Source organism: Enhydra lutris, unplaced genomic scaffold (assembly GCF_002288905.1).
Source record: "Enhydra lutris kenyoni isolate GAN:26980312 unplaced genomic scaffold, ASM228890v2 scaffoldscaffold1, whole genome shotgun sequence".
Lineage (NCBI taxonomy): Eukaryota > Metazoa > Chordata > Mammalia > Carnivora > Mustelidae > Enhydra > Enhydra lutris.
This window is the reverse complement of record NW_019154085.1, coordinates 62,066,107-62,081,788: the sequence shown is the minus strand read 5'-3', so window position 1 is coordinate 62,081,788 and position 15,682 is coordinate 62,066,107. Positions and strand designations below refer to the sequence as shown.

At 37.6% G+C, this 15,682-nt stretch overlaps 1 protein-coding gene across 2 annotated transcripts in view; it reads left to right on the top strand.

Annotated features, from left to right (window-relative positions):
- The window catches only part of LOC111145150 (solute carrier family 38 member 11), a 52,239-nt gene extending 44,775 nt beyond the window's left edge, over positions 1 to 7,464 (top strand). For both annotated transcript variants that reach the window (XM_022499851.1, XM_022499843.1), the window contains one exon: positions 7,171 to 7,464. In XM_022499851.1, coding sequence (XP_022355559.1) covers positions 7,171 to 7,464 — 294 coding nt within the window. The remainder of the gene's footprint in view (positions 1 to 7,170) is intronic.
- The last annotated feature ends 8,218 nt before the right edge of the window (positions 7,465 to 15,682 follow it).

The following is a 15,682-nucleotide window of genomic DNA, read 5'->3' as shown; positions in this document are numbered from 1 at the left end:
TTTTTTTGTCCAAATATACAAAGATTTAAGGTCTAGTGCAACTTCTAACTCATTTATTTATTGATCAAATATATATTATTTTTATATAATTGAGATACAATGATGGGAGGAAATCAGAAAAGATCCATGCTTTCATGGAGCTTACAATCTCACAAATAAACCCGAAAAGTTCAGCTGCTATATAAATCAAGATGAAGAGAAAGGAAAGAGGTGGATTCCCAAAAGACACATATAAGAAAAGATTAAGAGGATTTGGTGACACAGGAGGCTAGAGGGACACATCAAGAATGACTCCTCGGTTCTACTTTGTGGAGCTGGGACAATGATGCCATCTGGTGAGAAATGAATAGAAATGGATCTACCACTTTAGAGTCATTAATTTTCCTCTTCTACAATCCTTATGGAATTTCTACTCAGAATCCCACCACTCAGCATTTATTAATTGTGCACCAAAGGGAGGGCAGACTTTTACAGATGAGATCCCATGTCATTATTTCCTCACTCCATTGAGAGTTGAGGGATAGGTGAAGGTATTATTGTCTCTGCCCAAGACACTATTCCCTCAAGATACCATCTGAATTTGAAGTTACAGACAAAACAGATTCAGTCAGTAATAAGACTCTTGAGGATGTTCTCGTAGCAGGGTATACGAAGAGTAGGGAATAGGCAGCTTCCCAAAACCACAGGACCCTGGAGAAACATCTATTCCACCAGCAATAGAAAGAAATCTCTTAGAAAGATGCATGAATATCAAAGGTAACTTTCACTTACTTCTCAGTTTTGCATAGGCCAAAGGCTAGACAGTTCCTACAAAATCATTTCACATTCCAACCTTGATCTGTGTAAGTGGATGGCTGTGACCTCAATGCACTAACTTGATTTATGTATTGTTATCATGTACTGTTTGGACTGTCCATAAGCTTGCCTTTCCTACCAGAGAGTAAGTTCTTTGAAGACAAGAATGATATTTAGCTGCCTCTTCCATCCTCCACAGTCTATGGCATAGTGCTAAGAACACAGTGCTCAAATTACTGCATGGGCAATTGCCTCTTGGGACCACAGAGCAGGAACTATTTCTACAAATGTTCCTGGACATAAAAGACATCCTTTAGAGTAGCACTGGTATATTAAGTGTTACCAAAAATTGATTGCATTGGCAATGATAGTAATCTTTCATCTGTGCTGAGGTGTGATCAACGTAATGATTCCCAGATCTGTTATTTCTTATTTTGTTAAATGTCTCATTTGAGTTCATCTTTGATTGTCTGTTCTTTTAATATTATAGGATTTTGGTATAAAAAAATATGTTTATCAACTACCTGATAGCTCACCACATGTCAATCGCCTAACAATTTTTTATTCCCTTTAAGTTAAGCAACCTCATACATATTTCTAATTTTTTAGTAATGATATATTTTTGTAAATATTACCGTAACTTTCTGCTAATTGCTTATCTCTCTGACAGCAAAACTGTAAGCGCTTAATTACATTAAATATTCCCTGTTGGACTTATGTTGAAATTTTTTTGTGTTTAAGACAGAATTCTGGTATTATAGAATAATAAGGGCAGAATATTGGATGAATGTCTATTACAAAGTCAAGATCTGGGCTGGTTGTGGAAGACTATTTTTAAAAATTTTAAACATGATTCAAGATTCTTAGATTTTTTTTTTAAACCTGGTTATATAGATACTCATAAAAAGACAAATAAGAGTTTTAAGTTGTCTGTTATGATCTAATAACCCAAGACAATTACACTAGGTTTAAAGAAGTGAGTTCGTAACTATATGGTCAATTAAACACTGGCAAAGCAGGAAAGAATATTAAACGGGAAAAGACAGTCTCTTCAACAAATGGTGTTGGGAAAACTGGATAGCAACATGCAAAAGAATAAAACTGGACCACTTTCTTACACCAACACAAAAATAAATGCAAAATGTGAGACTTGAAACTGTAAAAATCCTACAGGAGAACACAGGCAGTAGTAACCCATTTGACATCAGCCATAGCAACTTCTTGCTACATATGTCTCCTGAGACAAGGGAAACAAAAGTAAAAATAACCTATTGGGACTACATCAAAATAAAAAGCTGCACAGAGGGAAACAATCAACAACACAAAAAGGCAGCCTATGGAATGAGAGAAGATATTTGCAAATGGCACCTGTAAACGGTCGGTATCCAAAATATATAAAAACCTTATGAAACTCGACAATCCCAAAATGAATAATCCAATTTAAAAATGGGAAGAAGACATACAGATGACCAACAGGCACGTGAAAAGATACTAAACATCACTCATCATCAGGGAAATACAGATCAAAATTACAATGAGATGTCACCTCACAACCGTCAGAATGGCTTAAATTAACAACACAAGAAACAAAGATGTTGGCAAGAATGTGGAGAAAGGGGAACTCTCTTGCAGTATTGGTGAGAGTGCAAACTGGTGCAGTCATTCCAGAGAACAGTAGGGAGGTTCCTCAAAAAGTTGAAAATAGAACTACCTTATAACCCAGCAATTGCACTACTAGGTGTTTACCCAAAGAATACAAAAACCCTAATTCAAAGGGATACATGCACCCTAATGTTTATAGCAGAATTATCTATAATAACTAAACTATGGAAAGAGCCCAAATGTCCATAGAGTGATGAATGGATAAGAAGATGTGGCATACATACACAATGGACTATTACTCAGTCGTAAAAAAGAATGAAATCTTGCCATTTGCAACAACGTAGATGGAGCCAGAGAGTATTATGCTAAGTGAAATGAGTCAGAGAAAGACAAATACCGTATGATTTCACTCATTTTTGGAATTTAGGAAATAAGCAAAGGGGAAAAAAAGAGAGAGGGAAGCAAACCAAGAAACAGACTCTTAATTAAGAGAACAAACTAAAAAAAAAAAGAAAAAAGAAAAAAAAAATAGAACAAACTAGTGATTACCAGAGGGGAGGTGGATGGCGGATGAGTTGTACAGGTGGTGGGGATTAAGGAGGCACTTGTGATAAGCACCAGGTGTTGCATGGAAATGCTGAATCACTGAGGGCATTTTGAGAGAATGTAGTATAGGATCTCCATTCTTTTACAGATCACCTGAGCGTATGTTTTTCCAATCAACAAAAGTCTTTTGGCATGCACAACAACATATTCAGGTCTTTATTCAACTCCCTTCATGTAGACATTTGTCACATTTAATAGAGCCAGATGAGGCATCATTTCTCTCAGTAACAAACATAGGCCGGATCTAAAGCATGCTGTGTTCCACTTCGGAATGACAGTGTGAGCTAACAAGTATTGATGACTCTGTGCCAAGTGTTTTGCATGTGTTACCTTCCTTAATCTGTATTAGTTTTACAGATGAAGAAACTGAGGCATGGAGTGATTAAATAGAGTGACTAAATAGTTCACACTACCTGCAAGTGGCAGAATCAAGATTTGAACACAGGGTTTCAGCCCCTATAGACCACATTTTTAAGTATTATGCTAGCCTAAGGTTTCCTAAATAGAAGGCTTTAAATTATGCAAGATAAGTAGGTTCATTTCTCTCTCCAGTTTTTAAGTTAAAAACCTATGCATTAAACTTACCTATAAGTGAGGTTAAGAGTAATCTATGATATATATGGTTAGACTTTAATAATGAGTTAAAATCAATACCAGGAGATGAAATAACATGGAACTGAAAGTTTTTCATCTAAATTAGTTTTTAGCTAATAGTTTTATATTAGTTAACAATTGTTGTACTCTAAGAATTCTTTTCTACTGTCTGAATCATCACTAAGTAGAATAATGATCTTCACTTATGAGATGTGTAATAGAATCAGACTCTCAATTTGCAAAGTTGGGGAAATGCTGTTACTTACTATGACTAGAATAATATAGGATAAATATTTGGAGTTACATTAGTTAATAAAAAGCAAAACCCCATTTAGAGCGTAGCTTCCTTATTATTGCATTGTTTTCATAACAGTAGACAACAATGACATATTTTCCAAAGGAAATGCACCCTCAATTTTAAAGGATTCATTTTAGAAGCAAATAAAATAAACAGAAGTCCCATTCTTGGTATTAAGAATCCAGTATCTGGGCACTGATGTTGCTATTAGAGAAAAAAGCCATCTACAGTAATTGGGCCCGGTGGGTTTTTTACTCGCAGTACAGAGAGAAAAGACGAAGCAGCTGGGGCCAGTAGCCAGAGTAACCAGCCCAGTGAGCAGTGTGTACAGCTTCACGTAGGAGGAAGCAAGCAAGCCAGTTACCCAGCGCGGGCCCACGGAGAGAGATACAGTCATCAGGGTAAGCAAGGCGTAGTCCAAGCTGCCTGAGTGAGCCCGAGTTTCTCTTCAAGTTATAAGAATCCAAACTGATTACCAAGTAGAAACCTAGAAGAGGTATAAGCATTCTTTTGTTCAGTTTTCAGCTGCCTTGCACCCTTTGAGACGTTTCTATTCTGGTAGGAGAATTAAGGTACGTTCCCAATTTGTATTGCCAGTAAAAACCCTCAACACCTACTGTTAATTTGCTTACAGCAAATTGCAGAATGCCCTGGTATCAGTAGTGTTATTATCAAAAGACAGTGCTGGCTTGCCTTTAAATTAAGGCTGTATCTTAGGGTCCCTTTAATGAAAGTTAGGATGTTTACATCCTGCCTAGCAATCCCAAAAAATTATTCCAAAGCCAGTGGTGTAGTCTCACACAAGGCTATATTAAACAGATCAAATAAGCAGGACGAATTTACAGGAAAAAGAGCAGATGGAACTGCTGTGTCATTCTACTGATGATCTTGGATCCCAACAACAACCTCTAGCAGGACTGTGCTTTCAAATATTAAGAAAGTAACCACTATCTAGACAAGATACTCAACTGGACTTCTTCCAGTACAAACATCAGCCATATAGTTTTCCCACTAATTACTACTTTCTCAACTCTTAAGAATTATAGCATAAACAGAACACCCATTGCTTTGGACTGCCCAGCAAGTTAGGTTTGGAAGTGTCCCAAAATGCTGGCAGAGGAGAGCTTCTTAACAGCAGCTGGTGGCGGTTTTCATCCTGATAGCATTTTCAGCACTCTGAAGTTCAGAGGCATTAGTCTCACATGTTTGTTCCTGTGAAGAGAAGAGACTCTATACATATACACACCCCCACACCCACATACGTATATTTATATCTTAACCCTTTTTTCATTGTTTTCAAATTTTTTCAAAGAAATCAAAAGATAATAATCATTATAAACACAGATGGAGTTCTACAGTATTTTTCCTAAAAGAACATTGTCAGTTTCGAGTATTTCAAGACAGCTTAAGGAGTCCATAATTCATTCAGTTCTTGCCATATGAAAACTAATGCTTTATATCTGTGTACCTTTGTAGTTATTCATTTGTATGCAGGTATTAGAAATAGCAAAATTACATTTTCCATATATTTTAAAATTAGAATACAGTTAGGCACCTCTTTTCCCATTCTTATCTCTAGCTGTAGGCATATTTTCCATGAAGTGTGGTCCCTCTTATTCTTCCCCAAGTTTTTAGATAGTGCCTCAATAGTCATTTCATAATGTATTCCAATCAGCTGCGATTTCTCTGGACTTCTGCTATTTTTGTAAAAGCTACAAAAGTTATATTTTTGGAATCATAGTTGTAATATTTCTGGTATGAGGATGGTACTGAGTATAACACAGTAATTTTAGTAAATGATGCTATTGAGAAAATATTTATTTTAAAACTATTTCAAGTTATAATCTGTTTTTTACATCCTCCAGCTTCAAAATCAGTTTTCTGTGATTTTTCCTTGGGGAAATCTACCAACTAATGTGTCAGAAAGCTTTTAAATCTTAGGTGATAGGTATATAGGGTTTCATTATATTATTCTTTCTACTTTTCTGTATATTTACATATTTCCATAATAACTTTCTCAAATATAGCAAAACGTGTATTTTATGGAAGGCTTGCTTTTAATTTTAAACCGATATCACATTTGCTATTGTCTGTTTTTAAAAACTTGTGTTTTATGGCCTAAGAGAATGTCATTTGTTATACAATTATATTTAATATATTTAATAGTATGTTATATTTTGTTTAATGTATAATTAACATTTAATATAATTTTAAAACTATATTGCCTAAAATGCATTAAATTTTAACATTATTTCATTTGCCAAGTGTATAACTCAAATTTAGCCTCTTCAAAGGGAAAGTATCTTTTCTTGAAGTCAATAACTCTCGGTATTTTTTTTTTTAAATATTTATTTATTTATTTATTTGCAAGAGAAAGCGAGAGCACAAACACATAACACGGTGTGAGTCGGGGGAGGGGCAGAGAGAGAGGGAAAGGCAGAATCTCAAGCGCTCTTCCCTCTGAGTGCAGAGACTGACATGGGGCTCCATCTTATGACTGTGAGATCACAACCTGTGCCTAAATCAAGAGTGGAGGCTTAACTGACTGAGCCACCAGGCACCCCTCCTGGGATTTTTATAATAGACAACACTACTCCCCATAATTTTCAATCTGACATGCCCCCTCAGGTTGGATTTATCCATAAGCTAATGCAGGGGAGAATGAATGAGTCATAGTCATTTAGTTCTGCTGTCAATTTTCTAGGGTAATTAACATGTTTAGTTTTACTTGAAAGAGGATTTAGAAAAGCATTTCATGTTAAGTGCCCCAGGGGTGATAGTTTTCTTTTCTCATACAGAGGGGAACCTACTTTTACACCAACTCAAGAAAGAGGAAAGATGATCTCCTCTACACACCTCCCAGTAGTCAGTCTCCTCTTGTACATAAATGACAAATAGACCACTCATATTTGAACAGCATACTCAGCAATTTGAAATAAGAATATAGGAAAATGTGATGTGCTGAAAATATGGGAAATTTCAAGAGTTTGCCAGAAGTTGGTCTTACCTTCTGCTTTATTTTCTTTATTATTATTTTTTGATCATTTTTTCCTTAGGTCTGATATACTATTATTTTATTCTCATTTGTAAATATATCATCAGAACGAGGAAAGCCTATTCCTAAGTCTTGGGTTATTCTTCTTTCCCTTGGTTGATTCAACCTATTAAACTTTTAATATGTACAAAGATAAATACATTTTATAAATGTATTTCAAAAACTGTCCAAAGAATGCTCATTTGGTAACATATTGCTATTTCTTGTTTTCAATATGCAGGGTGTGCTCTGTGCTGCTCCACTAATTTTTATCATTCCATCAGCATGCTATCTGAAACTGTCTGAAGAACCGAGGACACACTCAGATAAGATTATGTCCTGTGTCATGCTTCCTGTCGGTGTTATGGTGATGGTTACTGGACTCCTCATGGCCATCACAAATCCTCAAGACTGCACCCATGGGCAGGAAATGTTCTACTGCTTTCCTGACAATCTCTCCCTCACAAACATCTCAGTTTCTCATCTTCAACTGACAACACAACTTTCAGTTTTAAACAGCAGTATCTTTCAATGAGTTGACTGCTTTCAAAAGTATATATGTTTTCAAAGACTTATAAACCTCATCACATTCACACATTTTAGTCTGTATATTATAAAATTATTATTTCGGCATTTACCAAGACTTGGTTTTCTTTACTCTTTAGTCCAATATAAAAGATAAAGAGGATTGGGGTGCCTGTGTGCCTCAGTGGGTTACAGCCTCTGCCTTCAGCTCAGGTGATGATCCCAAGGTCCTGGGATCTAGCCCAGCATCAGGCTTTCTGCTCAGCAGGGAGCCTGTTTCCTTCTCTCTCTCTGCCTGCCTCTCCGCCTACTTGTGATCTCTGTCTGTCAAATAAAATAAATAAAATAAAATCTTTAAAAATATATATGTTTAAAAGATAAAGAGGGAAAGAAAATGGAAGATTTTTTTTTGGTTTATTGCTTTATTTTAAACAAAGTTAATGTTTTAATGACTATGCTGCCTTAATCTCAATTGTAGGAGGAAAAGTGAAGCCCTTGGCCCTTGCTGCCATCCTCTTAAAGCATTACTCTTTTATTCAATGGGTGAGCCAACATACTGCCCTCCAAAATAAGTAGGTGATTGTGGGTTGGAATTTTATGTATGTATCCTTTATGAGAAAAAAAAAATGTGTTTCTTTCTAAGTTTATGGAACGGGAGAGAAGGGAAACTGAAAACTATTAAAGTAAACAGATATCCCAAGAGCAAAGCAAAAGTCTCCATTACAGTTTTAGGAGATCCCTTGTTTAGAGGGGAGTGAATCCCTGGAGAAGTGAGTAAAGTTCTTCCCATGGTAAGAAGCATGAATAATAGACTGTACAGAGCAAGATACGTGAGAAATCAAAATTACCTCTCGAGTTTTGATCCTGTGGGAATACAGTGGCAGTGCCATTAAATAAATTATAATGCAGAGGGAAAAACCACAAGTTCTCAGGCACAAGCCCAAGAGATCGGTTATGTGTCTGCTTTGGACCTGCTGAATTTCAAATGCTGATGGGAGTATACAACCGGAAGCTGAACTTACAGACTAGAAGCTTGCAAGAAGAGTCAGGACCCCAGAAGAGGAATTCTCACTCCTCTGGGATCCTCAGAGAGGGTCTTGAGTGCTTGTTGGCTGGATTCTTCAGAAGCAGACACTGAGATGGAGTTTGGCATGCAAGGTGTTCATTAAGGATCATCACTAATGGGAGAGAGGCAGAAACCAGGACTGGGAGGGCAAGATGGAACTGCAAGGCAGGCCAACAAAGCATCAGTCAGGTCCATGGGAAACTGGAACGTATGTGGCCCATCAGAGTTGTCCCTGTTCGGGTGAAATAGCCAAGTTTTAATACCACTGCCTCCAACTGTCCTTGAATGTGGGTACCTGTGGAGGGCAAACCCTGGCAGCTCTGCAGCTGAACAAACCCTAAAGGAACTGAGAACTGGATGTGTCTTCTAGTGGCTGGGGCACCACGTGCTTCCTTATAGGGCAACTGGCAGGCACAGCTGCATCCACCACAGCGGCACTCCGTTTTTAGTGAGGATTTTTAAAATACCTTTTCGTGAGGATTTCACATCTGACACTCTTCCAAAAATAATAAGAACATTTGGGACCATGTGGACAGCTACCTTATACCAAATCACCCCATATTTCTTACCTTTTCATTTGTAGTTCAAGTTGACAACCGATAGCACTGTATTAATTGTTGCCAAACAGAAAATGTCACAAGCAGAGTTAATACACACATGATGTGTTTGTACAAATCACAGCAAAAGAAAAGAAAACCCACAGGAAGTGTATAAAGGGTAGTTTCACAGTGGTTTGAGTAAAGAAGTGGTAAGAGGTGAATCATCATGGGAGTCATAATGAGAAAGACCTGTAGAAAGCACAGAAAGCTGCACATTAGGCAGAACCAAGCTCAGGCTCAGAGTGTGATTTTTTTGCTTCAACAAAACATCCACATGACTCAATTAGTTTAAATTCTATGGGCTGTATAACTTTTCTGTATTTACTTTGTAGATTTGTTTTTTATAATTTAAGAATCGTAAGGTTAAGTAGTTTGTACCTATTTTTAGATTGGCACATGTTCTGGTAAAATAATAATAAAAATACTTTAATTCCATACTGAGGGAATGTAAGAAATTTTTGCAGCCGTCTTTCCCTACATTACTCAAAACTGAGAAACATTGACCTACATAGTTATTAGATAAAATCACAAGAGATGAGAGTTCCAAGAATGTACAAAGAGAAGCACATCAAGGATAATGTCATTTAGCACTTAACCATCTATTATCGTGTAGTTTGGGTATTGCTTCAGATAACCAAAAGTTAAATTAACCTTGACTCTTCAAGTAGGTTAAAAAAACAAAACAAAACTCCTGGTAGGAACTGAGTATTGTATTATTGCCTAATAAATATTTGATTTTTTTTTTTAATCCTAATCCACTGTAGAACAAAACCGCCTTACATGAATTATCAACATCTTTCAAATTATGATAGAATAAATCTTAGAAACTTACATCTTTTTTGCAAGAATATTTGTCTTCTCTTTATTTTGCCACCATGCAAAACTTCAAGAACCACCCCATATCTATTTTCTGCCTCAATTTAATAAGAGATTTCTATGAAACTCATTCCCTCCCTGACACTTCTTGCCCTTAACATAGCAACTTGAGGATTTAAAACCAATTTCTGAGGTTGCCACTACATTTGGATTTATAAAGTGCTCTTAATTTAAAAAAGAAAGGAGGGGAACACTATCTTTACACATGAATGTAAACATCTAGCAATACATTTCCATTAAAGTTACAGATGGGATGACACCTGTGTAACTTGTGAACTGCATCCTTGTCCGTGTAACAATCTACGATAGGATCTTTCATTTCAACCCTAACTTGAACTATCTTCAAATATCGGAGCCCGTAGACCTTCTTGCCTCTGCCTGTTTCCAATGGTGTCAAGCAGTAATGGTTGCCTCTTGTCTTTCCTATAAGAACTCTGAAGTCCAGGTTATCCAAATAAGAAAATCCCCACTAGTCCTCTGCTGAAGGCACATGGCACACATCAATTTAATTAAAGATAAACATATTGGATAGGAGTAGGCCTCTTTCTGGTCTATCTTCTGCCATCTTCTCAGGAAAGCAGTATTGGTCTTTGTTTTGTTGTTGTTGTGTTGTTGTTTGGGAGACCTGGCCACTGACAGGATCTGGTATTGCAAGGTATTCCAAAAGTGGCTCAAGCATGGGCCAGCCAGTGACCATGAGGTAGGGCAGTCATAACTGCGGTGGGGGTAATAATAAGCTGCACCAGTCAGATAAGGTCCTTTAAGAATGTATAATAATTCTGGAAATTATATAAAGAATTTACCCTAATAACAGAGCAAACACGCAGAATGGATGAGAAATACGTGAGCTAGACTGGGAGAGAGAGGAAAGAGTACATTCTCTGGAGCAGAGGTTCTCAAACTAAAGCATGTGACTGAATACCTGGAAGGACAGATTGCTGGGCAGCCCTCTCCAGAGTTTCTGGTTCAGGACTCTGGAGTGAGGCCTGAGAACTTGCATTTCTGAAAAGTTCCCAGGCGGCACGGCTGCCATTGGTTCCAAGATCACATATGAATAAGGCTGGAAGTTGGACAGAAGAGAGTTGCTAGATGGTGCCACTGGTTTAGAGGCTGGGCAAAACACCAGGAAGATGTAGAAACGCCATGCCGGAGCTCAGGAAGAAGATGGAGATTAGGGACAGAGGAGGAAGAGCTATTGGCATAAATTCAATGTCCTTATCCTTTGTCTCTTGAAAAACCATTTGGAGAAGCTTACAGAGGGAAGAGGTGAAACCAAGATCATAAGATTAGTGAAAAGTAATGACACGGGAGGGGGAGGGGAGGAGAGTTAACAACAAAGAAGAAAACAGAGATTACAGTCTAAAGTCAACACAGCTGCAGCGGTTAAATCGAAAGCCTGGTTTGGAGCCTACAGGCATTCAGGGAAGATTGCCTGAGCTTCATAGGAAGAAAAGAAGAAAGGAAATATTCCAGTTCTTCAAAAGTACACCAAGTTTTCCTAGGACTAAAGTCTCAATGGAAAGTCTTCCTTGGAAAATTACATAGGGAACATGAGAATCACTGGGCTGGATTCATAATAATATCATGCAGATAAGGAATTCCTATAGCAGTCTTATATAGGACATTTGAATAAGTATTCCACTAATGTTTGCTTAACCACAATGAAGATTATCAATAAATTTAGCTTTGGAGTTTTTATTATATTATTCATTTATATTAATATGCTAAGTGCTCTTTTAAAACACACACAAGCAGGGGCACCTGGGTGGCTCAGTGGGTTAAGCCTCTGCCTTCAGCTCGGGTCACGATCCCAGAGTCCTGTGATTGAGCCCCGCATGGGGCTCTCTGCTCAGCAGCAGGCCTGCTTCTCTTCCTCTCTCTCTCTGCCTGCCTCTCTGCCTACTTGTGATCTCTTTCAAATAAATAAATAAAATCTTTAAAAAAATAAAAATAAAACACACACACGCAGATTTAGTCTGTCCAGTTCTAACTTCCACCTTTTTCTGGCCCTTACCAACTCACTCCTAGACTAATGTCACAACCTCTTACCAAGTACTCTGCCTCTGGTCTCTTCTTCCTTCAAGGGATTTGTTTGTGCATCATACTGAGAATCACCTTATTAAACTGACATTATTAACCTGTTGTTTGATAACACCACATGCTTGTTCAAAAGCTTCCCATGAAACTCTTATGCTTATAAAATAAAGTACAAACTCCAAACTGTAGCCTGTATTCGAAACTTTCATAATATGGCCTCAACGTGGCATTCTGGCCTTATCTCCCGTGACTCCAGGAATGGACTCTCAAGTCTAACATAATGAAAGCATTCCTTACACTGACCCTGCTCTGGGCTGCTTTTGACTTTGCCCCTAAATTCTTGGCATTCTCTTGTTTGAATATCCAGCCCCTCCCTCCCATCAAAATTCTATCAGTTCTTTGATCTTCTTCCTGTCCCATACCTGACAACTCAAACTCCACGCAAGTCAGTTTTTCCCCCTTTGGAATTCTGTTAATTCTTATAGTTATGTTACATGAAGAAATCCTGTCTAACCAGACTGAAAGTTCCTTGAGGACCAACAGTGTGCTGCTTTTTATTCAAATCTCATGGCAAGCAGCCTTGTAGTAAACACAAGTATTTGAAGGGAGACTGATAGTGTAAAAGGGAAAAAGGTTAATAGTACCAGTACCATACACATTATTTTATTGGATTTTTTTAGCTATAATGATTATCATTATAAAGTATAATAGCATTTTAATGTGATGTAGTCAATCATCCAACAAGCTGGTTTAGATAATTAAGTTGGGTTTCTTATTTTGCTTTATTATGCATTGAACCTTCAGAGAAATTATTTGGGGTATTCGTAAAAGGACTCTTGGAGTAAATACCAATCAGCAGGTATCTTTTCACTTGTTTTGACTGCTATATAAACATTTGCTTGTATCTTTCTTAATTATAAACTCCTTGAGACCTAAGACCATGTCATGTTTAGCTTTCTTTTTTGCCAGTGTATGCTCATATCTTATTCATAATGCTTGGTAAACATTGAATGACTTGACTTTATCTAATTTATATATATTTAACTCAAATTTATAACCCACCAAGAAAACTCATATTAAACCTTTTATTTAAGATGATTCCTTAAAAAAACGAAGCACCAAAGCCAAATGTGTTTATGATTTAGGTACAATTATCACCTTGCCTAATCTCAGCAGACAGCTCAGTAATTTCATAGAGCACTGAAAAGGAGAGGTGATTTGGGAACGCACAGGCAAAATTTAAGCACCACACTTCAGGCAACATATCAGTTTGCAGTTTTAAGTTTGAAAGGCTTTGGAAATGTTTATATCCACAATACAGTGGCAGCTATGTGTTTATCATTTTTAAATTTCGTTTTGCCAGAGGACAAGGCCAGTTCCAGAAAAACAAATCCAGCCCAGCCTTCTTAGAGTCAGGTCCCGTTGCAAAACAACATTGTTCTTTAATCTTTATGTTCTGAGAGAGAAAAATAGTAAAACATCCACCAAAAAAGTCGCCATTTGGGTGACTTCTCTTGCATAAGTTTGCATTTTTATAAAGTCTTAAAAAGAATTTCTAAGTTAAAACTTTTAACTATTATTCCTCCATGTACAGAATGTAGATAAGCTGGAAGTTGAGTAAAATGACCTTGGGTTTTATGTGCTCTGTCTCACAGCATTTCAAAATGAACTTAGATTTATTTAAAAAGCTGTAAGAATAGACAAGGGAAGGAAATTAACTTTAAACATTTGGAAAAACAGGGCTTAGGAAGGGGCTTATAGAAGGGGCTGCTTGACGGCATAAACACAGTGGGAGGGGTTCCCTGTTCTAGAAGACACTCTGACCTTTTAAAGTAGACCTTTTAAATGAAAGAATAAGAAACTAAAAATAACAGCTTCAGGTGGAAAATTTCCTTGGAGTAAATGGTTTTATATGTGTGACCTAAATGGCTCCCGAGAGTTCCTTGCCTCCAAATGATCTGGTTAAACTTGATCTTAAACCTCATTCTGTAGTCAGAGGCCTACTTCATAATTTCAGCAAATTCTTCTAGCTTGCTTTCTCATGCTTCTCTAGGCCGCCATAAACCAGTGTTCTTTTGCTCTTTATCTGTAAAATTTGATGATACTGTAGATGCAAAACACAATCTCTTCATCAGTTTCCATAAAAACCCACTCACACCATGCATTGCTTAAAGTTTTTATTGCTGTTGCATCTTTTGAAGATTTAGAGTGGTCACATTCTGCAGCATGGCCTTCGACAATCTTTAGGCTTTACCGTCTAAGTGCCTCCTTCACTCCTCTAATTTTTCATCTCCTTCTCCAGATGAACAGGCAACTGAGGGAACTCAGACTTCCTCGCTGAGGTCACAGCAACTTCCAGCCTCTAGCAGACCTCTCTTCCACTTTATCGTGTACCTTGTGATTGTATTTTCCTAATACAACTGCCATTCTCTTCCTAAGAAAAATCCAGATGGAAACTGTCAATATACCCATATTTTTCCATTTCCTTACATATATGTACCCTGTGATTTATATTCTGAATTGTATTTCTGGTGACTTTGCTCTCCAAAAAAAGAGAAGCCCAGAAGACGTCTGCCTCGCATAAAATTAAAATGTGGACTCCTGGCTTTAACTAGGAGCTGCTCCATCTGAATGGGTGACAGAAGGGTGACCACTGTGGTTTCCCAGTGTAGCCAACCCACACTGCTTAAAGCTGTTCCCCCTGAAGACTTCTACTTTGTGTCTTCAGCCGTTGTAATTTTTCACTTCAACACCAGTACTATTCTCCAAACAACAGCTGTGTGTCTGCCCACTTCCTTTGCACTCTGGATAAATCTGGCCTCTCAGAATTCCATTAGAGCAGGCCCAGCAGTAGTGGGTGGATAATTCTCTGCTTTATAAGGAAGGAAAATCTGAAAAGTTTCTCTGCTCATTTTCTCAAGTATCTTCTATGGAATGATACCAAGGTATCTGACATATTGTTGATTGCCTTTCAGTACATAGAACACAGACATCCCTTAACACTGGGGCATAAATCAGAGGATCCAGATTAACAATTAGAAGAGTAGCTCTAAATTCTAAGCTCAAGCAGTGGTTCATGAGAATGCTGCCCTCCCCACTCCTCTCCACCTCCCTAAATTCCAGCAGAACTTCGGATTTTGCCCAAATGCCTCCTTCTCTGAAAGGTCTTCCCAGCCTTCTCCAGCAGACTGTAGCTTTTCTTCTTCTGCAAGACTGGGTATAATCTGATGATTAATAGAAGGAACAACCCAGTGTAAATAAAAACTTTCTAACAATTAGAGTTCCCTAATATTGGCATGGGCTACCCTGGGAATCAGTGAGCCTTCTGTGCCTGAAACAACTTAGAAGTCGGAAAAACGATTGTCCACAACGTGGCAGAAGCAGTTTATTGCTGAATAAAAACTGAACTTGATGATCTTCGAGGTCTCCCCTGATGCTGAGTTTCTAGTTACTGCCTTGTGTCCTCTGGTGAAATAAAATATAGCACTGTTCTGCAACTGCTTCATTATTTTTGCATGTCTTTTAATTTTTTTCTAAATAAATATGAAACAGCTCAGAACCAGCAACCTCTTCATTCCCTTTCAGTGCTTCGACCACTTGGTACAAAAAAATTTATGAATTGAATCACAAGAGCTGGTTTTGAAGGGAGG